The following is a 23,424-nucleotide window of genomic DNA, read 5'->3' as shown; positions in this document are numbered from 1 at the left end:
TTCTCTGTTTTCATCTGGACAAAGGGATGAGAGGAGAAAAATAATCGGATCTCTCACTGAGGATACAAAACATCAGGATCACCTTCCTTTTATTCACTTGCCAATCAAACAGTGTGTTCATATGAAAATGTCATGGATAATAACTTAAGTAGATGTAATGGCTGAAATCAATAAGAGATGATAGCTTTCACCTGGGTTTACCTTGTCAGATTATTCCATGGAAACAGCAGCTATTATTAATATTTTGTATACTCAGTATTTTCCACCCTCCTCAGCTCTTTCCATCAGTGATCCGTCTGTCTATCTTCGTACGTGCTAGCAAGAGGGGTTGCGGTCTATTGGTTGAACCTGAACGCTAGCTGATGTGTGCGCAGCAGCAGCGGGTCCAGGTGGAAACACTTACCTCCTCAGTGAACAGTTCCAGTCTAAACTGCATTTATCAGATAAAGAGAGTCTGACACACCTCCGAGCTTCTGCAATTAGAGGTCACCCGTGTGTGTGTGTGTGTGTGTGTGTGAGACAGATCACCAGAGCATGCTTACACACACTGACAAAGAAAATCAAACATGGAGATACGAACATACGTGCACACACACACACTCAAATCCACAAATCTCAGGTCACTGAACTCTAAATTTAGGCTCAGGCTGAATGTTCCTGTTTATTTTGGCTGGCTGGCTCGAGTGTTTTGTTTTCAGTGAAGCATTGCTCATAAACAGAACTAAAATTCCCAGGTCCGTCTCCCAGTTAAGAGTTGGATTACGCTATGTACCCCACCTGAACTACTTCTTCAGGTTCACTAGAGAGCCTGGGTAACAAGCAGTCATTATGAACCCAAGGAATCCAATCACTCACTCTCCTGCTCTCTCATCTCCAGTATACACAAAACAAGCCACTTTCTCTCAAACACTGAGAGAAAGTTTAAAGTCACGCTGTGCTGAAACTCCAGAGGAAACGCTTGTTCCCATCTATAAATAGATCATTTGGGAGATTTTTTTTTTTTGGGGGGGGGGGGGGGGGGCTGCTGAAATGTTTCCAAAGTTGAAACTTTTTCCATGTGGATCTGCTCCCTTAATGACCTGAGTCAGAATGAATTTGACAGAAGCGGATGTCATGTCATTTGTATGTGTGTGTGTGTGATGCATCCTCTCACAGCAGCATATCTTTTTAGAATCAAAACCACTTGTTTGGGTTGTGTGTGATTCAGCGCTGTAGTCACAATTCCCCGGAGACGATAACCCCACTCGCTTTACTGTAAATGACCCAAACAGTGCCGTCACAATCTGACTGGACATGTGATGAAGTGTTTGAGTCACTGCTTTTCATGCATTTCGAGACATAAAACAGGATGAAACTTCACGCTGGCTATCTGTCATCGTGTCTGTGGTCACAGATGCTGACCTTTCAGTGTCTGTATGTTTCATCTACAAGTCAAGCTTTTCAGGAATGCATGTGTCTGATAATAAAGATGAAAGATACTGAGTGGGCTGGCCCAGAAATCTGGATTGTATCTTTAAATGTATCTTTCCTGTTGTGTCTTCTTTTGAAGAGAGGAAGCGGGTCAGGGAATCCGGCTCTTACTCCGAGGAGGAGAAGTCTTCAGAAGTAGGAGGAGGAAGAGGAGGAGAAGGAGGAGGAGGAGGAGGAGAAGGAGAAAAGCCTCTGCGACCGCCGGACATGAATCCCATCATCAACTCCACCTCCAGCTCCAACATGGCCCTCATTAGCAACGCGCTGGCAGCTTACACCTACGTAGCAGGTAGGGGGAAACGTTGAGATAATGTTGTGTCAACATCAGATTGGTAGGATAAAGACTTTTGACAGCAGGGTGACTTGCGGTTAGAGAGACAATCCTTCAACTGCGGGACTCAGGTCAAAGCCCCGTGTCCAGAATTTCCCTATGGGGATGATTAAAATATCACATTATCACACTAACCCTAACCCAAGGCAGGGAAAGTAAATGAGGATCACTCTCACCTCCCATAATAAAAAATGTGACGGTGCCTTTGAGCAAGGCACTTAATCTCAATTGCACCAATGGAGCTGCTCAACATCCACTGAACCAACATCCACTGGGTTTTTTTTATTTATAACTGCATAAATTTGCCGCACCACACATAGTCAATTCTCAGTCAGATACAGAGGTTCTTTACTCTGGAATTCCCACCTTCATATTCCCAAAACATCATCGCCCTTCATCTTAATTTCAAGAACAGATTGGGGGCCAGTCTGATGAATCAAGCCACCAAATCACCCAATAACCCAAGTACCTCTCTGTGAGGTACTTTTATAAGCCCACTTGGGTTTCAAACCTCTCCGGTACATGCCCTTTGTTTTTTTCTTTGGTTTGTAATGTCTTTATTGTTCTTTTTTATGGTGCGAATAAATACAACCTAAAACCTAAAATGTAACGCAAAGTTTTGCCAAAAAGTACTCCAAAAATGTAAAACGCTAGCTAGCGCTTGCTCAATAACTTAGAGTCTGAGTAAAGTACCGCCACCAAATGGTTGGTGGATTAGTAGGTGTTGGATCTTAGTATTCAAGAGCAGTATCAACACAATGTTGATTCTAGGCAAGTGATGTGAGTGACACTGGTATTTGAGCGTACGGTTTCATGTGTGGTGCATGTGGGTGGTACGCTGTACTGTTGTACTGTGGGTAAAATCCCCTGTTTCCCTTTTCATGGGACTGAGAGGCGGGTAAATGTGGGCTAGAGGAATGTAGATGTTAAGCAGAGATACCTGACTACACACACTCAAACACACACACACACACACACACACACACACACTGTCAGTCACCTGCTCCAGCCAGCTGCTAAAACACTGGGGTCTTTCCTGTTATATTACCTCCCACTCTGTCATCCAAATAAACACTTTATGCATGGTGAAACACACAGAGCGTACAGTCAAATAAATACACACTCCGCATACTGTACATAGGCTAAGGGTTAGGGATGTAGTGGCTAAACCTACACACAGTTTTCCCTTAACTTTTTACTTCTGAAAATGTTTACCCACCTTTTTAAGCTGCCATACATTTAATGATATGCATTTATGGTATCTAAATGACATGAAAGTAGGGCCTTTTCAAGAAAGTAAAACTTAGACTGACTAAAAACTAAAAAATATATTTTTTTGTTTATATTTGTAGTTTAACCTTTTCATTTAGTGCTTGATCACTGTCCCAGCTGAATCACTGTTGTGTCCTACATGTCATTTCCAGTCTCAGCAGGCATGGCAACACAAGCACATAGTCATATGAGCTGTAACTCTGCAGCCAGTGAGCCTGACAGTGTAGTGAAACGTTTTATAACAGAGCTGGCAGAACAGGTCGGAGGAAAATGAGTTTTCGCTCCAAAGACTTTAAAAGGGGGAGACCCGACACAAGTCAGACGGATTTGATTAAGCATTTGACATGTGTTCTGTAAGAGATCAACTAAATATAACTCTCTCTCTCTCTCTCTCTGTATCTATCTGTCACTCTCTCCCACGCCAGACCACCCAGAGCGGGCGGCGCTCTTCTTCGTCTGCGGCGTGTGCCTGGGCCTCTTCCTCACCCTCTTCGCCCTTGTGGTGCAGATCTCCTGCCGCACCGACTGCCAGCCCCGCCGGCGGCCCGCCGCCACCAAGAAGCGGGCGCGCCCCGCCGACTCGTCCTCCGACTCCAGCGACTCGGACTCGGACTGGGACACCACCTCGGACCTGTCGGCGCGGCGGCACCGGCGCTTCGAGCGCACGCTGAACATGAACGTGTTCACGTCGGCCGAGGAGCTGGAGAGGGCGCAGCGGCTCGAGGAGAGGGAGCGCATCATCCGGGAGATCTGGATGAACGGCCAGCCCGACATCCCCGGGACGCGCAGCCTCAACCGGTATTACTGAGGACCGCCCGTTTGGGGAGGGGGGGGGCGGCCGCTGATCGGACTTGACTCGAGCTAAATATAAAAGGACGCACTTGGGCTGAAAGGGGTGAGAGACTAGTCCCCTTTGAATCTTTCTAAGCAAGTGTGCAACAGATTTGGACCCACACTGGGAGATGTGGCAGATTTGGGAGGATATGCCTCTCCCTGTGGGTGCTATAAGCTAGACCCCACTCAGTAAGAGAATAAGCTCCCACTCTGCATGGTAAGCTCGGCCAGAAACCTGCCTCTTATTGGTGGAAGCTAGAGGTGGAAGGCCGTCTGCTGCACTGCCCCGCCTGTGACCTCACCGCAGGCCCTTATTGAAGCGGGGATTTATGGGATAGCTGCCTTAGACACACACAGGACTACATGGCGACTGAAGGACCAATGCCTCGTACCTGAAAGACGATGACGCTTGCAGCTTGCTTTACGCTCAGTACCCTCCAGTATTCAAGTGGGGAGTTTCAAAGAGAATCTGGACGGTGGGACAAGAGAAGAAGAACAATGTTAGACAATCTTTCCACGGTCAATAACCAATGCTGCCTTTTGAACTTTATAAAAAAACCAAAAGATGTTGTTTTTGGGAATTCATCTCAGCCCTTATGAAATCTATTTTATAATATTTAATAGTTTATTGTTGTTGTGTATTTTTTGTTCTCAATTATGGTTTATTATGAGATATTTTTATACTTGGCGAAGGTTGTCTGGCACCTCAGGGATGCAATCCTAGTGTTTCTGTGTCTGGTTGATGTATTTGCTTCCTAAGAAGGGGATCAGTCCATGTCAACAGCTGTGTCAGCATTTAAAACAGAAAAAGAATTAGAGATATCATGTCGAGAGCCTCAAAGAGGTTTAGTGATTTGAACCTTATTTTTTCATTCAAAGTGCAGTGCCTTGCCTAGCTATCAAGAAGTCATTGGCGTCAAGAATGCAGTTGGTTTATCGCTTACTGACTGGTGAGATGATCCATCGATCCCAAGCTGATCTGATCTTTCTGTGTATTCCCTTTCTCTATTATTGTTGCTTTGTTAAATGGGCATATGTACACTCTGAATGGAAATGGTGAATGTCTCTGTCAAACATTGCACTTGCTATCTCACCAGATGGATAACGTACATCATCAGATCATGCCAGTTTTGTATCAGCAACAAAGGATTACTGTGATCCTCGATACTAGTTAGGGTTCCCTCATTGAAAACCATGGGACTTGTAGTTCCTGTGTCCACTGATCCCCTCTTTTAAAGATGCTAGTGCTGAACAGATGCTTATGGGAAGTGCTGGTCATGGCCATCTGTAGAAGGAGCCAGTGCTGTGAAAAGAGGTTCCCAGTGGACATGCAACCTGAGTCTCTTAAATCATGTTGCCAATTGAATAATATAAGCTATTGTCAATCCAGTTCTGTTTGCGTTGCACTGGATTCAACTATAGAAAAATTCTAGTTTTCATAAAAAGCTTGGTATTTTCCTGACTTGAGAGAGTTGAATTGAGAGTACACAGGACATATTAGGGTCATCCACATTAAGACTGCCACTTTGTATGGTTTTTACTAAGACAGTTTTTTTGTTTCAATTTGAATGGGACTAAAATGTGCCAATAGCTGGTAAAGTGAGACCAAAATATGACTCCTGTGCTTGGAATAAACTGTGTTGAAAAATAAGCTGTCTACTTAATCTTTTGCATTTCCTCTTGAAAAGAAAGTTTTAATTTATTGTTTCCTCAAATATGCATGATGCTTGTGTTAGCCCTCAAGAAAAGGAACTGTGGTTCCCATAATTAATTTTAGGATATTATACAAATATCACAGTAGGAATATAATAGAAATATTATAGTGATACCACATGAAATGAAAAAAAAAACATACCAGAGAGTACAATGAAATCTTTATAAACTCACCTATGAGCACCGCAGACACCCTTTAAGTCCTATAGGGATATTACAGCCTAGTGTTTTTTGCTTTAGGGAAAATATAAGCGTTGCTCGCCCTCTGGTGGTAAAGGTTGGGTACTTCACTTTGTATAAATTACATGATCTGAAATGAATACCTAAATTACCTAATCATAGCAAAATTATTGGAAGCCATGCCAGATAAATTGCAGGCATGAGTCTTTGTTTTGTTAATTAGTAGGTTGTTCGCCAGAGGTGCTGATTTATTTAGGCGAGGAATTAATTGTATTGGATAAACAAATTTAATATATATTTTTAATAATCAGTGTTAAAGAGTTCAATACATCTTGTATTTCTAATCCAGATAGTTACTTTATTTCCTGGTTTCTTCATTCTGAATTTCACCTAGGCTACTTTATAGTAATTGACCTATTTGTTTGCTTTTTCTAAGGAAATTGTTGCCATTCTAGTTTCCATGGATACCACAAACTAACCACTGGTAGCCTGTGGCTAGCGAGCTAGACCGTCTACAAAATGCAGTAGAGAGTCCTATTTAATATCTTCTGAAGATTGAAAATAAATACTACAAGGCTAACAATGTCCATAAATACTGGCCATGGTTTGCCATTTTTACCTGGATACACTTTCCGAGATGTAACGGTAAGAATGTAACGTTAAACTCAGTGAATGTCTTCTGAAGTTCTGTTACCGTGGACTAACTTAAGCTATCTTACCGTTAGCTATCGTTAAGTCGAAGTTAGTTAACTAGCTAGGACGTTAGTTGTTAACGTTAGTTGCATTCTCATTCTGTTATCTTGACTGCTTCCTGCTTAATGTGGCTTAACTTAATTGGGTCACAAATTTGTCAATGCCCTGTCGGTGTTCACCATGATCTACTTACTACAGTATTATAGTAATCATAGTGGCAACTCATGAATCTTCATGTTAATTAAATATCTGTTGTAACAGAGACAGAATATCAGAGTAACGTATTAACGTGGCCTACAGCATAAAAACGTCAAATGTATTGGGATTTGTGTATAGGCGCCAATTAATTATTAAACGTGGCAATCCGATCTGATAAGATAACCCAATACACAAAGAGAAAAAAACATATGTTTAGAGATATGTTTGACCACATAGCGTTAAATGTATTTGTAGCAGATGACATGCATTTGACATACATTTTCCTGGCCAAAATATATTTGGATATTCTTGCAAATATACAGTATGTTGTCAACAGCACATATAGGAAGATGTGTTTCTAATGTTCAAAATCCTATATTTTGAATGAATGTAATCTACACTTACAAAGACATTTTTGGGCCTTTTTTTGTTTATTTTGAAACATATCTCTAAACATATATATCATAAACATATCTATCATCTATCAGTAGTAATAGTGTTGCAAATGATGAGCAGAGCTTCTTGTCATATCATTTAATTTTAACATACTAAGCATGCATTTTGTTTATTCTCTCCTCAATGATGTTTCTGTACAGAAGTCAGCCTTCCATCGGCCCCAGACACTGGCCTATAGGAATGGCTACGCTCTGCCCCGTCGGCCCACTGTGGGCATCGGACAGACTCCTCTCCTGTCAGAGCAGCTGACCCAGCAGGAGATCAGTGACTTGTCCTCTCAGACACCAGACATCACCTATGGCTCCTCCAGCCACAGCAAAGCCCTAGACTTCATCCCTGCTCATGTGGCCTATGACAAGAAGGTATACACCAAACCTGGAAATGCACTCAATAATCATATTTCTTTACTATTTACAAAGATGCATCCGTCCGTGTTTTGTCTATCCTTTCTACCGCTCCCTGGTCTTGTAGGTGCTGCGTTTCTATGCGTACTTCAAAGAGGACGTGCTGTATTCCCCCGACGAGGAGTACCGCGTGCGCCCCGTGGTCGTTCACTACTTCCTGGAGGATGACAGCATGTGCATCATCGAGCCCGTGGTGGAGAACTCTGGGATACCGCAGGGCAAGCTGATCAAACGCCAGCGTCTGCCCAAGAACGAGCGCGGGGAGCACTTCCACTGGAAAGACCTCAACCTGGGCATGGACCTGGAGGTGTACGGGGTCAAGTACCACCTCACACACTGCGACACATACACACAGGTAAACACTCTCTCTCTCTTTCTGTGTCTGGCTCGTTTTGTTATTCTTGTCTCTATCAATTATTTGGATAAGAGGTCAGCTGTTCTTATTGACCTTTGATATTGATGCTGATGTTGTAAACATGAAACTCTTTGTCTGTCTCTCTCTTTCTTTCACCATATACAGGACTTCATGGAAAGTGAAGGCATGATTGTTAATGAACCGAAGCCAATGGCTGTGGACCCTTACATCACACATCGCAACAAACCTCAGCCTTCCTACATCACGCCCACTGACTTCGATGCCCTACACCAGTTCCTCACCATGGACCGCAAGGTAAAGGAAATTCCCTCAATTCCAAACTAACTAGGTAGCCATTATGAACCCTAGTCTGGATAGATAGACACAGAGTGAATGTTACCCTGCAAGTACCCAGATGGCCAATGTGTATCTATGGCAGCAACATCATAACCTAACTGGATAGCTATTATATTGCTACCATTGTGAAAAAACCTTGTAACTCCAGTTTTGGTGATTTTCATGTTTCTACTTGAACTGAAGCTTTATGTCATCCTTTATAGGGTCAAATTCAAAAAAGTTATATTTTTGAGCATTTTCCCCTGTCATTCAAGATCAGCAACGCCAGCAGGAGTCTTTTTGAACAGTAATTTCTTCCCCGAAGAAAATGAACCGATTTCTACCCTGAGAAAACTGCCATACCAGTTCTAATTCCTGGCCATATTTACCCCCCTTCTCCATTAGGTGCTGCGTTTCTTTGCGCTGTGGGACAACGCTGACTCTCTGTACGGGGACACCAGGCCTGTAACCATCCAGTATTACCTGGTGGACGACACGGTGGAGATCAGAGAGGTTCATGAAGCCAACAGCGGCCGAGACCCCTTCCCTGTTCTGATGCGCAGACAGAGGCTGCCCAAGAAAATCAAGCAGGCCTCCGGTGAGACACAACACTGCGTCACTTTTAACTATATTTACTGTCAATGCAGTCAAATACAGTGCAATGCAGTAGAGTAGTTCTTATTTGGATATTTGTATTATGATATATGGGTAATTTTTACCTCCTACTTTCAGCTCTATACAATGATCTTATGGCACCATCCATCCTACTTTGTGTCTTAAAAATATGACATCAGGATGAGACGGCACTTCTTCTTGAAACAGATGCTGTCATAACAGTATAATGGACTCAGTGGTTCCCTTTGTCCCCTCTCTGCAGGGCCCTTCCCTAGCTGTGTGCTGGAGGTCTCACAGCAGGAAGTGGATGAATATTATTCCCCCAAGGACTTCCAGGTGGGTGAGGCGGTGAAGCTGATGGGCCGTCGCTTCCTGCTGTATGACTGCGATGGCTTCACCAAAAGCTACTTCCAGAAGAACCACCCAGAGGTGGAGATGAAGCCCAGGGAGGGGCCAAAGAAGGCTGACACGTTTCGGGACCGGAAGAAGGTGAGAAAACATGAACTACACCCTCAGAAAAAAACATTATACCATTTTTTCTTTTTCTGAGAAGAACACAAGACTAAATGTTTTGGACTTTAGGCACAGATGAGTTCAAATTTCCTAATGGAAAAATCTACTGACAGCCACTGCCTTAGAGGGAGATTATAATCTGTATTATCTGAGGGTATGTGGCTTTGTGGTGTGATAACTAATCCTCTCTTCTTTCTTGTCATCCACCGGTCATTACCTCCCCCTCTCCATGGGCTCCATCCGTACAGGAGGTTCCTCCTTACAATGGTTTTGGTTCACTGGAAGACTCTCTCCAAAACTGCTTGTCTCTAGTCCCTGAGCCTCCCAAGAAGAACATGATCAAGATGCTGGAGAATGACCAGAAAGTGTTGCGCTACGCTGCCAAGCTGGTGAGAATAACGTGTGTTTCAGCTGCCTGTTTGAATCACTAAATTGTACCAGTCAATTAAAAGTTTCAGAATAGACGGGGACCTTGTAGAACAAACGTACTTCTGAGCCACAGACATTTACCAGCATTTGGCTTGTGGCCACAGTTAATTTCCCACCTGTCCCCTGTTGCTGATATCCCAGGACTCCCAGAATCCCCAGGACGAGGGCCGCCGTTTCATGCTCTCCTACTTCCTGGCCGACGACATGATCAGTATTTTTGAAAAGCCCACCCGTAACTCTGGGATCCTCGGTGGCAAGTTCCTGGAAAAGACACGCATCCCCAAGCCAGGCTCTACTGTGGAACATCCTGAGTTCTACTCACCCGCTGACTTCGCTATTGGAGCCACTGTGGAGGGTAAGATTGCTCAGTTGCTCTAACAGCCTGATACAGCCAGATACAGTTTGATTTCAGTTGAATAAAGAACTTAACACCTTCTAAGCAAGAGCTGAGCCTTTTCAACATTGCCCCATAGAATTCACCCATAGGGGATCAATAGAGAATCACAAAAAGTTTCCAGTTTAACCCATCTTTCCCTCCCTTTAGTTTTCAGCCACCGCTTCGTGCTGACTGATGCTGACCACTATGTGCTGAAGTACCTGGAGTCCATCTCAGACCAGATTCCCTCTCAGACTCTGGAGTCTGTGCGCCAGAAGCTGGGCATAGATCCACACCAAGGGACAGCAAATAACCAGCCATTTGACCGAAACGGTAAAATCCAAGCCAATCAGCAACACATACTTTGTTCTAGTATTGTCTGTCAGTTGTTTCAGTAGGTGTCACTCGTTTTCAAAATGGTCAGCATTTCATTTTGGAACAAAACTCTTCTCATGGGTGATAAGTTTACACCCACCGCTTATGCCCTTTCTTCTTCTTTCTTCATCAGGTGATAATGAAGCAGTGGAGCCCTCTTCATGATGTCAAGGCTGGATAGCTTTGGATATTGCCCTCTAGTGTTATTCCCTCTGCAGCAAATGTGACCTTTATCCATTGTTAATGAATTCAAGCCTATTCAGTATGTTTCTTATCATAATAAATTCCCCAACACTGGACAGATGAAGTGATTTGTGTGCTTTGTTCTGCCACCTTCTGGACAATGTATGAAATAGTCAGAATTTGCTGTTGGTGTGATTGACCTCGAATTACCTTTCCCCCCCCCCCATTATGAAAGCACACTGAAAATGCAAGATTTATTTATAGCTGGAAAAGAAACTGGGGTGGAACAGGCCTGACCAGATTATTGAAAAATATTTTTGCATGTTTTTCTTCATTTCTCATTGGCTGTGTTGACACTGACTCTTCGTATACAGTATTTTTCCTCTATAGGTGCAAAATAGACTATGAAGGCTCATTTTTGCCATAATAATGCCTTTTTATTGACAGATGTTGTGTCTAGTGTTGAATAAGAAAATAGAGAAACTGCACCCATCAATGTCATTCACAATAACAGATGAAAGAGTCCACACCTTATTTCAGAAAAATGCATCATTTAATAAAGTAATAAACACATCTTCATCAAAAAACAAAACATGGAATGGCATGCGATAATATCCAACATACATACATGATTCTTATCTGTAAGCGACCAGTGAGAAGTGCAGGCTTTTAGACTGACATGAACCAGCGGGGGGAGCCGAGGTGGCCGCCCCTTTGGTAGGCCAAATATCAAAGACGAACCCGTTCACCACACTACCCTTCCCTGACTAGGTAATGGATAATGTCAAGGCCAGGCTACAGTAAGCCTCTTACTGGCTACCATAGCATCAGTAACATTTTTCTGCACCAATGGACCAGACTAGAAAACAAGCGAAGCCGACTCTATGACAAGAGCTCAAAACAGCGGCAGCATCAGACAAACACTACAACCAGTACAGTACTTATGTATGAGGATAGGCATTGACACATTCAATATTGACACGCACAGTATACGGAGTGTGTGCCGCATACTGTGTTCACGTTTACATTTTAATCATTCTGTATACAATGGCGCTCCATAGGGTGGGATAGCAGGCGGCGTGGGTGTATAAAAAAAAACAAAAAAATACTGATATGATGAGAAGAGTAAATGTCTGTCGGGCTCGAGGGATTTCCTTGGATTTCATTTTCCAGCATTCAAGCCTGTGTCTGTAGCGCCTGAGTCCCTGTGACACCTCCGGACATACTCACCAGGAGGCTGATGGCCAGTGGCCACCGGTTTCCCCGCTGTGCTGATGAGAAGCCTTAGCCGGGGCTAAGGCCGCTGTTCAGACTAGCCGTTAAGGGTCAGGGCTTAGGGGGCTTTGAGCTTTTTGGTCCGAGGAGAGGCTCCGTTCTCAGCTTTAAGAACGCCGTTTTCATGGTGGCCAACTAGCGGGGAGAGACAGAAGTCAGAAGTCAGGACTTGTACAACACATAATATAATCAGTGTGATCGGGACAAAACAAGACCGCAGGGGGTGATGGGACAAAAATAGGAAAACAAGAACACTCCAATAGGAATTAATCCAAAGGTTTTGTTCAAAAAGCAAGAAATCCTGAAAAAAATAAAATAAAATAAAATCACATCCCAAAATTCTGATTGTCACGACATTAGATTGCCAACAATTTGCAACAGTTGCTGCCTGATTGATCTGTAACTATTAAAGAGTTACTAAACCCCAAACCCAAATCTGTACCTATTGTACTCTAGAGACGGTAATGTCACCTGGCACCAAAGATCAGCTAATAACAGATGGCAATTTCAGTAGCATATTTTTTTACCATCAAATGTCAGGCCTTACACAGATTTGTGTTTTTAAATAGTCATAAATCATAAATGATATGTATTATGAAAGAGGTGTGAGTGGGTGTCTGTACTCACGCGAGTCTCTCTTCAGCGGTCGTAGGGGTTGCTTGGCGGCAGCCTTCTTGCGAGCGGCCTGTTCGTGTCTGAACTCCCTCCAGCGCCTCAGCTGGAAGCGGATAAACTTCCAGAGCAGCCAGGACTGGGTCAAACATACCAGCAGCAGAACAGTCATCCTACAGGGACCCAAGGTGGAACGGTTAGTGTGTTTTTGTGTGTGTGTGTCAGGGTGGAAAATCACAGGTAGAGGAACTGTGGGAGAAGCTATTTTAGCAATGACACCTGAAAGGACGTTCTTTATTGCAGCAATATCCGTTTCGGCAGACAACCAACCATAATTTGGATGTTCTCTTCTGTTCTTAGCTTCTAGTTGGCAGGTAAAATTATTGAAATTGGCTGGTGGATTTATTTTAAAATGGACCTGCCAAAGTTGACAAAAAAATTTACTTTCCTGCCCTGGTGTGTGTGTGTGGAGTAGGGGCTGACTAATAAATTGATGCAAAAATATTGGCTTTCCGAAGATATATCAAAAGCAGCATTTGTTCGATATCTTCTGTTACTGAGAAGATCAGTGCAAAAAACATGAGAAAACTGAGAAGATCAGTGCAAAAAACATGACAAAACACAAACACTTGGCTATTTTTCCCCCAGTTAGTGTACACTAGTCCTTTGAGGGGGAAAAAAAGAACAATTCTGAACAAAATCAAACAGTACCACTAAAGAAATCATTATCTAAACATGTCAAATATTTTCTTCCTTCCCTGTGTTTACCAGTTTAGCCTTTACCTTATCAGTACAGTGTTGAAGTTGCCCATTTCCCAGTCCAGCCCCTGGTTCTCAGCACGGGCCAAACCAAACCCCACAGCGAGGAACATCAGGGTCAGAGTCACCATCCGTGTAAACACAAAGCTGACCGCCCACAGGTTAAACCTGAGCCATGACACAAAGTGAAGCAGTGGTCAGTAGGAAAGCAGGTACACTGTGAACTCCAGCCAATGGTCACCATAAGAACCAACCGGCAAAATCAACCAAACAAGGCGACAATAAACATGTTGTCATCCATAAATGAGGCAGTTACTCCCAGGGGTGCGAACACAGAGGTCAAAAATGAGAGATTTTTGAAATATTAATGTTTAAAAGTCTATTTCTAGTAAATTATTTAATGAGAATATATCAAAAACTAACTCTTTAGATCAAATGAATGTCACTAAAAAGTCATTGTAAGGGTAACTTTGATTCAAAGGATGAAGTATTGAGGAAAAAACATGTATTAAGTACATTAACAAGGCAACAATAAACATGTCGTGACCTGCAACTGAACCATGTAGTAATCAAGCAGCAATACCCCCCAATTGTATAGTATAGTATAGAATATATTGTATATGTACTACAAGTGTATCTAATTCTCCTTAGGATAAATAACAAGTTTGGTGTCAATAGGTCAAAAAGTGAAAAAGCCTTAAGGGAAAAAATGCTTGTCCAAGAAATTCTAAATAATGGAAAATCCAATACGGCATACACTGATGGTCCTAGAGGCAAATTTGTAATATGTGCACCACTGCATGTCATGTCAATCGAACTTACTGTGTGGGAGACATTGGCTTGTTAATTTTTTTAACCGTTAAAACTTAGCATGAAAATGGCGAGACACGCACATTTTCTGGTGGTTCTCGTCAGTGAAGTAGAAGAGCCTGGCGATGTGGAAGCCCAGCTCCGACACGTACTGGAGGAAGAGGAGCACCAGTCCCACACGGCTCAAACTACAGCGGAGAGGAGAGAGAGGCGGTGGGTCAGAGGGGTTGATGGCGGAGGCGGAGAGCAGGGGGATCAGGTGGAAAAAGGAAATAACACACCGGTGGGGTACATCCTCATAGGTTTCCATGGATACCATGTACTTTTAGATTGTTGATAAACCAAATCTAATCATCTATTTTGCAAATCATATTACTATTATTTAGACAGGCTGTCGCTAATGAAGTAGCTGTATCCCAGAAGTACCTTGATTCCCTGTTTGTATCAATACTAAAATAAATGGATATATGCTCTATCATGTCACCATATCATATGTTAATCTTATTGTGAAATAATTTCCAGAACATTACAGATACAAAGTAAAGTGGAGCCTCTATGGTCTAGTAATGCAATGGAACAAAATATAGCTCTGCTGCTAAAGATAAATGTCTTTCATGGTTCAAACTTCTGTGTTTTCCATTATTATTTCCTCATTTTCCATGGAGTAGTCTTTGAATGTTCATGTTTTCCAGGAACTCTGCGTCTTTCAAAGAGTCCCTCAGCCGGATGCTTACTTTAACAAATAGGCTGCGGAGATGTGCAGCAGGTACAGGCAGATGTACTGGAGCTGACGAGGAATCTCCTCCTGGAAGACAAACGGCCTTTATTTGCATAGGTATTTTCTTGGATACATCCTGGATCCTTTTTTTCTTTTCTCTCTCGCTCACTGTCTCACACACACGCACACACAAAAACACACACGCAGCTTATCTAGCCGCGCTCCAGAACTCCTCCAGTTCCCATGGCCTCCCTACTGACCTTGCGTACTTTCTGGAAGTAGAGCTCTGGCAAGGCATGGAGCCAGTAGGCCAGCTGAGTGAGGTAGAAGAACTTCACCTGAAACCTGGACCAAAGCAAGAGAGAGAGAGAGGGGGGGGGGGTTACTGAAACAGTCACTGCACACATGTAAGGAAAGGTTGATAAGCTAGAAGGCAGAAACTGTGTACAGCTGGGAAACTGTATTGCATATTAAGGTCTACAAGTATGGGTCCACACAAAAGTATGAGTATTTACAATAAGGTCATCAATGATTTCAATTTCTTTAAGTCTGAAAATCATATTATATGGCAGTTTTTAATATTTTTTTACTGCAGTATAATCAATAAACAATCTGAATGTGGAAGAAAGCCATGTGAACTCACTAGGTGGCATCAAAAAGTCAACTTTCCAAAAAATGTATTGTTCATAAAATATAGTTTGCATTGGGAAAAACTAAGAAGCTTTGAATATGCCATGCATAATCTAAAAAAAAAAGTGCAATATTGTATTTTTTGGCATATTGCCCAGCCCTAAAACTATGTACTGATTTTATTATCCAAATATTCCACGATGAAATATGAAACTGTAGTCGTTCTAATTTCCATATCATCAGTCATACCTGAGGTGTACATGGGGATAGTTCTCCCAAAGGCTGCTGGGATGCAGGAGGTATCCCTCCTGTGTGAAGAAATTACAGAGAAGAATCCTTCAGAAAAATGCTTCAACTGTCTTTCATTTGTGTGTGTGTGTGTGTGTGTGTGTGTGTGTGTGTAAGTTAAGAGTGTGTGTGATATTGCCTCCAGTGGGGAGTAGTACACTGAATACATTTCTTTGACTTAAGTGTAAATAATCAGTCTCACTGTTATGAGGATGTAGAGGCTCCACACACTCGACACCAAGTGAAACACGCACAGTTGGCCCGACTCATTGAACTTGTTATTCTTGCTCTTGGAGAGATGGAGACGCCGGTTCACTTTCTGCAGGGGGGGGGGGGGGGGGGGGGACAATACGACAGATCATGTGAACAGAGCGGGATCCAGACATCGCGGGTGGCACGTCTGATGACAATAGAACCAGATCAAGCTCCTGTTATGGCAAGTGACAGCGCCTGGTTACGTAAAAAAAAACAACCTTTCATTATCACGCACAAGGAAGTGCAGGGTGATAGGAATACCTGGGCTGACAAAAGGCGGCGGCAGCTATTTATGGCTGCTCCTCCAAACGCACGTCAGACAAAAGTCTTCCATTCAAGACGTAACCCTTTGGAAAGCGTGACGGCGGTGCCAAAATAAAATCTCATTCCTCATCGCTGGCCTATTTCTAAACAATTGCTCAAGGCCTCATACTTTCGCGGGGCGCAAATGCGACTCTCTTCCTTTCTCCACAGCTCTATCTATCCTAAGAGCATTAGAGAAGGTCTGAGAAATGTCAGCCTGTTTTTTTTGGTCCATTTAAGTCTCTAAAACAGGCAGCAGAGTGCTCCCATTTCTTTTTTATTCAGTGGATTTTTAACTATCCTGGTCAAAAAGTCCTTTTCAGTATCACAAAGTGCATTTAGATACACACACTATTAGGAATAGTAATGCATATCCTGGTTAAAGTCTTATTCAGGATAAGATGTTTACATGCATCTTCATATTCCTGTATAGAATATTCCAATGTTACCATGGAAACAGTAAACAGCCTCTAAAGTATCCAGGCTATATTTGTATTCCTCAGCTATCATTCAGGTTCCTCATCGCTGCAAAAACAGTGTATCTGAATTATGCCAAACACAGCAAGATGTTTACCCAAGATGAAAATCGACTTCTTGAGTTTCCCCAAATATGAATGGGATATCAGTGTGCATGTAAACACACCTATTATTGTTCAATGACACAATGGCAGGTTTCAGCCAAGCAATCTGATTCCAGCCTCGCTGATAACTCCCATGAAGCAAAGCTATTGGTTGCTTTACCAACTGAAGGGAGCTATTTAGCAACATTTCTTGATTTCTCCTGCTTTTTAACAACTTTGGAGAAGACTCTTCAGACAGTACATGTGTTGCATAAAAGCTATAGTATGCCAGAGGATATTATACGCCCCTGGGTGCTTAGCCGCATCACATTCAGACCCATAATCACCATAAAGAACGCCCTCTCTCTGGTATTACTGCCACAGTAACATCTGCCACGCTTTTCTCTTGAATCTCCTGACCTGGATGTCCAGCCCTACCCATGATGCATTGTGCTCCAGTGACAGGCTACTCACATCCAGGACATACTCCTGCACTACCGCATGGAGGATGATGGTGATGAAGAAATAGAAGAGGATGGTGGCGCAGTCCTTCCATCCATACTGGTACAGCGTCACCTCTCCCTCTAAACACACAGAGGAAGGGACAAATTACAGTGTTTGTTAAACGCACAGTGTGTTTGCACTCAGAGGTGTGGTATGCATCCTGAAGTAATGGAAATTGTGTTGCAATCAGAATCAAACAGCAGTAATATAATGATGACATATGCAAGAAAAATCACACTCTTAAAATAGCTGCAGAAGTGCAACTGTGACATGTTTTAAGTGCAAAATGGATAGGCAGGCCAACCACTGTGTATTAAAATCTATTTATTAGTTTAAAAAGTTAAGAGCAACATTTTGGCATTGGATTCCTGCATTACATTTGTAACTTTTGCAATGAGCTGTCATTTTAATGGAGAGTGTGTGGCGCCTATCCACTTTAAACAACTGAACAGCCGTGTTGGCCTTGTTCATTACAACATGCTGTGTCTGCTGTTGAACAATGTATGAACTGCACTGCATACCTGGTGATAGTGTGCTGACATTGTACTGAGGCTGAATGAACAGTATGGCCGTCTTGGCTGTTGCCTGGAAATTACATGAGATGGTAATTAGCAGCATATTTAAATGAAGCCGTCTTCCGAGAGGCCTCGCATTCATGCAGGTGTTGTGTGTGTGGAGGGGGGAAGAGAGTGGAGGGGGGAAGAGGGTGGAGGGGGGAAGAGCGTGGGGTGGTGGGGGAAGAGGGTGGGGTGAGAATCCAAACATTTCAGAATTTATATCATCACACAATCCTCCCCTCTGGCGTTGTAATCGGATGCTGGGAGGTGAATTCCTAAAGGTGACGGTGCTGAGCTGATGAAAAACCTGGCTGGCATGACAAGGCTTGCATTGACCCGAGACGCTGCTACTTCCACTTGGAAGCTCAGATGCACAGGTTCCTAAACTTTCTCATGTCAAGCACCCACAAACAGATCTGCATTAGACCACTGACCACCAAGGGATAAGACTTTGCCCCAAGGAACCCCATCTGAGAAGCTGCTTATTGTTAGATATGGCTTGATACAGAATCATTAGAGTGCAACCAATGAGAAAACAGTCCTCCTTGTCATTGCGCTAACGTCTAGTGTCTGAAATAACACTCAAAAACTTCCTCTTTTTGCAGAGGGACCGGTTTGGACCCCTCAAAGACCCCCGGTGGCCCCCGAACCCCAGTTTGGGAACCACTGCTCGAGTGCAACAAGTCACCAGCATTCCTTGCGCGCCGGGGCCACAGGTGCCTTGTCAACGTCAAAGTCCCGAGTTCACAAGACCAGATACTACACTGCTGTTCTCTTTTTCCGAAACCTGAAAACTGAAGGAAATCCCCTTCCCAATTTAAATACAGCCAGCTATGCAATCATAGCCGAGATTCCGGATTGAAACTTTGCTAAATAAGCAAATCGCGGCCTGGCAATGTACTTTAGCGCATTTATGTCAAACTATTATATAATCTAAGAGCTAAATAATACAATTAGCATGTGTCAGTGGTGAAATCCCCTCAGACTAAAGTAGTTTTAGCCCACAGCAGCAGCAGCTCAGAGATTGAGACGTGGCAGTTAACTACCAGTGTCAAGACAGTGAGACTAAACACAGACTCCACTTCCGGTTATACCTTTCAAAATAAAACATTTAGTGGTGTACACGTATTGTAATGAATTGTGTGTTATGGCGATGCTTTTATTTTGAAGGCAAAAACGCCTAACCTCTCGTCTTATTCTGGCTACCTGTGAAAGTTTGACGCAGCTGTGTTAACTGAGGATCAAATTGTTGCAGCGGGCTCTTTCCTGGCGACTAGAATCAAGACACTTTGGGGGTAAAATATGGGGTGAAGTCGTCGATAAGGAAACATAATCAGTGTATAAGTTTGGAGTAGAAACGAGCATGCTGACGGCAGTTTAGTTTTGTGGCCCAATTCACCAAATTGTCAAGTTTATACTAATTGCCAGTGTCCCGTTACAACAGCTGATCTGACAAAACCAATTTTAAAAGACACCTCATTTGGGATTAAAGTATGACGAGAAAGACGCCGAATAGTCTCAACATGTAACGTGACAATAAAAAGTCTAATGTTGCAGTTTGTAGCCTGCTCTTGTCAGCTTTAGCTCAGTATGAGACAAAGTTGCTACTTTGACTGCGAACACAAAGTAACATTCATTGTTCACAAAACTTGTAAAACTGCAGCAAGGTATCAAGCAGCCACCATATCCGCGGAACTCAATACACTGATAGAGAGCCCAGATGCAGTCAAACAAGCGACACTTCTGCAAAACAAATCATTTTGAACGAATAAGAGATTTCACGTCAGCTAACTAGATCTGAGAATCTGCAGCAGACTTGCCAACTTAAAACAGCTGAGCGAGACGAGGGAAAAAATGAGAATCTGAGTTCATCTCACCTCAAACATCAGTCCAATCAGAATGAAAATCACCAAACTAAAGACGATGTCGGCATGGTTTTGAATTAAGAACTCCTGGCTGAAGAAAGGATAACTCTTGTTTCTTCGGCGAAATGCCATTTCAGCACAATAGGATTTTTTCCTACTATTTTCTAAATCAGAAATTTTTTCTGACTACGAAGTTCAGGAGTTAACTTTCTCATTGACCTGCGCATGCGCCACGTCTTAAAGGGAGAGTGCCATAAATTCCCTTCTTTGAGGCCATTTTCACAAGTGTGTAGTCTGACATGACAAGTTACATTTCAAGATATGATAGCCTGTGTCCACACAGAGCAATCAAGTTTTAATTTATAGCATCTTAAAAAAGGTCAAATTCCTGTACCATAAATATAGAAAAAATGAATAAAGTTGAAATAACTACAAAGATTTTTACCTTAAGTCACCCCAATATGTATTTATTGCTTGTTAAAAGCCACCAGTGGCTTTGCACCCCACAGATCCATATTTCAGATAGGCAATCACCTGAGAGGGAGAAAGTATATATGAAACCCAGCATAATTTCACTGTTTCGTTTGTGGATTTGATCCCTTTTACAGAACAGTAATGAGCAAAAATGCAATTGCCCCCTAGATATAGCAATCAAAAAGCACATAAAAAAAAACAGTCACAAGAAGTACCTAGAGAGCATGTTTTCATTTTGTTTCACAATTGACATTTAAAAGCTTCTTTTAAAGTCAAATAGGTGCCTGAGACATACTTTTTTCCCTACAGAATGTAAGTTCAAAACATAGTTCAGCAATTACATGGTCAACATGTCTTTGAAACAACGTAAACAAAAAAAAGTTCAAACATTAAACACAGTTTTGCCAAGTTGACGCAATAGCCCTGTTCTAAGCAATGCCGGTCAACAAGAGTAGATTATAAATACAGTATGTTATTCTTTGAGGGGACAGGGGATTTGTCTTTCAGTGGGAATAACAAATATCACAGCAGGAGATGTATGGTACAGAAGATACTTGTGCTTTTAAGAGGCCAACAAAGCTCTGGCTTGCGCTGAGATGGTAAAGGAATACAGCTCAGACACTGCTGCACCCTTGGATCTGGAAGTAGTTTATCAAACCCCTGCCGATCGATTACATTACTCACAGGACTTTTACGGTGCAAGAAACACTCCCCTAGTTCTCCAAGATCACAAATCATTTGTATTTATCTAATCTAATATGACACTACCATAATATGCACTAATTGTGTAGTCTTTGCTGCACAGTAAAATTCTTGTGGCTGACATTAATTATCGCTGGAGGGTACGAGCATAGAAAAATACTTGTGGAGCGTAAGGGGAAGGCATGTCTGAGCTCCATACACGTTCCTGGCCAATAAGCTCTGTGATCACCTTATTATTGTTGTCTGATGAAAAGACTGCAGTTTCACCTCTGTGTATCCAGTGTATACTGTATTTAGTTCTCTATGGGGCATGCTAATGCTTTAGGGACATTGTATATGTTTAGAGGGCAGTACAAGCTAGCTTAGCATTATCTCAAAAGTGTTAGCATATGCACCAGAGTGCACTAAATACTGGGCACACAGAGGTGAAACCGCTACCATTCTTTTCATTCCACAACAGTAAGCTGATCAAAAAGCTTATTTGCCAAAAAGTTGGTGTTTTCCTTAATGCTGGATAAGTTTGCTGTTACTGTTTCCCTGATTCTCTCATGACAAACCTAGAAGTTTTCGTCTTCATCTCTACGGGACTTATGAGCTGCCTCCTAGGGCCTGTGAGGTGAGGGACGGTGGGCGGGGAGTCCAGTGCTCCACAGTCCAATTTAGGGGTGGAGGTGTAGCGCGGCCCCACCCGGCCCATCAGCCCGCGGACGTCCCTGTGAAGGGCCGGGTCGCTCGGGATGGAGTTGAGGCGCGAGCCCTGCTCAGGCCCCCAATGTCCCGGTCCAAACGTGGGTTACTGGCACTGCTGGGAGACTGTGGATCGGCGCTGAAGTAGAGGGTTGAACTCGACTCCGTGGGGCAGAAGTACGGCTCCGGACTGTCTCCAAATACAGACTTGCCCTCCGGTGAGCTGCGTTTGAACTCTGAAGCGGGTGACTCCAGTGGGCTCTCCATCTCCAGACTGTCGTCCTCTTCCTCGGGCTGCTCCGTCGACGTGGGCTCGCTCACGCTCTGGAACTCCTCCTTGCAGTCCGAGAGGGGCGCCAGGCCCTTCCCCTGTGACTCGGAGGTGGAGACCCCGTCGCAGCTGCCTCCCGCTGTGGTATTGATGCCGTCGTTGCTCTTGAACTCTTGGTTGTACTCTTCCATGTCCAGGATGGCCGCCGCCCCGCCGGCCCCGTACGCCCTGTTGATCTTTCCCAGGTCTCCTGTCTTCAGGGCCAGCCGGATCAGGAGCCAGTGGTGGTGGTAGCAGGGGCAGGAGCTGTTGGGCCGGGCGCCGCACGTCCCCGGATGATCCACCAGGGAACCCGCCACACCGGAGAGGGAGAAGCTGCCGTGGTTGTGCATGGAGGGGCTGGAAGGCTTTTGTCCCCGAGAGAGAAGAAGGACTCGCCCCGCTCCAGACAGGTGCTGCCCATATGGTTGTGGTTCAAGCCCTGGGAGATCTCCGTCGACTTGGGGTGGAGGAACCGGTAGTACAGGACCAGAGAAGTAGTGCCTGGAAAGCACAAGAGGAGGAAATTGTTATCCCATGAAATATGTCTGTACTCCACCAGGGTTAGTTTCACAAATTCCATTCATTTTTATGTTTTCTTGTTTGTAAAATTTGATTTTAGTTTTTTTCAAAACATTTACTTTAGTTAAGATTTTATTTAAAGAGTTTTGGTAAAAGTTTTTGAAGTTATTTCACTAGTCATGCCTGTATGGTGTGTTGGTAGTACCTTTTGCATACATACTGCCAGAAAACTGCATTTGGGTGAACATAGCATGCAAACTTTCAGGCACTAATTTTCTGTTCAGCCACACATCTGGCCAGGCACATTAAAACAAGTAAAGTTTGAGCCAGGTCTAATTATAAACAGTCAATATCTTAATGTTTCTGAGACAGTAATCTAACCTGGAGCATCTTAACACTATGCAATGTAACACTTACAGATAATGTGCTAATTACTTTGTTCGACGCATAAACCCCAGGGGTAACCTGGGGCCTCGTCGGCTAAATTCATTAGAAAGGAGTGGGAAGGCAGACAGAGAGTGTGACTCACCGATGAGAAAGCTACACAACACAGTGGTGGGAAGGGAAGGGTCATACTGTCCCATGATGCTTCGCTAAGGAAGTCGGAGGCGGCCAGCAGCAGAGTGGCATTCTCTACAAGCATGAACTGAAGGAGGAGAGAAGGTCACACTATCAGTAATCTGCAGACAGGTCTGACGTCACTGTACGCCAAGGACGCAGAGGTGAGGATGACAATGCAAACTATCTGCCAGTCTGTGTGTGTGTCTGTGTTTGTGCCTGTGTGTAGGTCAGTGAGACCGAAATGCTATACATGAAATACATAAAAACACAGCTATGAAAAACAAGCACCAGGAAATGAA

The 23,424-nt window shown here is 43.4% G+C and overlaps 3 protein-coding genes and 1 pseudogene across 5 annotated transcripts in view; 2 read left to right on the top strand and 2 right to left on the bottom strand.

Moving 5' to 3' along the window:
• LOC139656985 (protein eva-1 homolog A-like) overlaps positions 1 to 5,541 on the top strand; it is a 50,311-nt gene extending 44,770 nt beyond the window's left edge. For 2 of the 3 annotated variants that reach the window (XM_071534663.1, XM_071534665.1), the window contains 2 exons: positions 1,550 to 1,759; positions 3,499 to 5,541. In XM_071534663.1, the coding sequence (XP_071390764.1) occupies positions 1,550 to 1,759; positions 3,499 to 3,881 (593 nt within the window). In that variant the 3' untranslated portion in view covers positions 3,882 to 5,541. Of the gene's footprint in view, positions 1 to 1,475; positions 1,491 to 1,549; positions 1,760 to 3,498 lie in introns of all 3 variants that reach the window. The other variant, XM_071534664.1, reaches the window with a different exon arrangement.
• Positions 5,542 to 6,382: 841 nt separating this feature from the next.
• LOC139656986 (EF-hand domain-containing protein 1-like) lies at positions 6,383 to 10,806 on the top strand. Its single transcript, XM_071534666.1, has 10 exons — positions 6,383 to 6,445; positions 7,288 to 7,509; positions 7,619 to 7,906; positions 8,072 to 8,221; positions 8,648 to 8,840; positions 9,120 to 9,346; positions 9,619 to 9,759; positions 9,941 to 10,154; positions 10,344 to 10,508; positions 10,684 to 10,806. The coding sequence occupies exons 1-10, from the start codon at positions 6,383 to 6,385 to the stop codon at positions 10,713 to 10,715; spliced, it is 1,695 nt and encodes a 564-aa protein (XP_071390767.1). The 3' UTR covers positions 10,716 to 10,806.
• Positions 10,807 to 11,285: 479 nt separating this feature from the next.
• Positions 11,286 to 20,061, bottom strand: LOC139656984 (translocating chain-associated membrane protein 2-like). The gene is made up of 11 exons (XM_071534661.1): positions 19,882 to 20,061; positions 17,969 to 18,032; positions 17,418 to 17,527; positions 16,028 to 16,144; positions 15,787 to 15,845; positions 15,168 to 15,252; positions 14,924 to 14,994; positions 14,273 to 14,377; positions 13,404 to 13,547; positions 12,636 to 12,793; positions 11,286 to 12,143 (listed from the first exon to the last, which is right to left on the bottom strand). Exons 1-11 carry the CDS (start codon positions 19,999 to 20,001, stop codon positions 12,067 to 12,069), a joined length of 1,110 nt encoding a protein of 369 aa, XP_071390762.1. The 5' UTR covers positions 20,002 to 20,061; the 3' UTR covers positions 11,286 to 12,066.
• A 1,541-nt stretch (positions 20,062 to 21,602) lies between these two features.
• On the bottom strand, positions 21,603 to 23,210 carry LOC139656983 (XK-related protein 5-like; annotated as a pseudogene).
• Between the last annotated feature and the right edge of the window lie 214 nt (positions 23,211 to 23,424).

The sequence above is a fragment of the Centroberyx affinis genome, unplaced genomic scaffold, assembly GCF_046629955.1.
Source record: "Centroberyx affinis isolate AG114_WGS23_722 - 3 ecotype Tasmania unplaced genomic scaffold, CSIRO-AGI_Caff_v1 ptg002597l_1, whole genome shotgun sequence".
NCBI classification, from domain to species: Eukaryota; Metazoa; Chordata; class Actinopteri; order Beryciformes; family Berycidae; genus Centroberyx; species Centroberyx affinis.
This window is presented reverse-complemented; position numbering and strand designations above follow the sequence as displayed.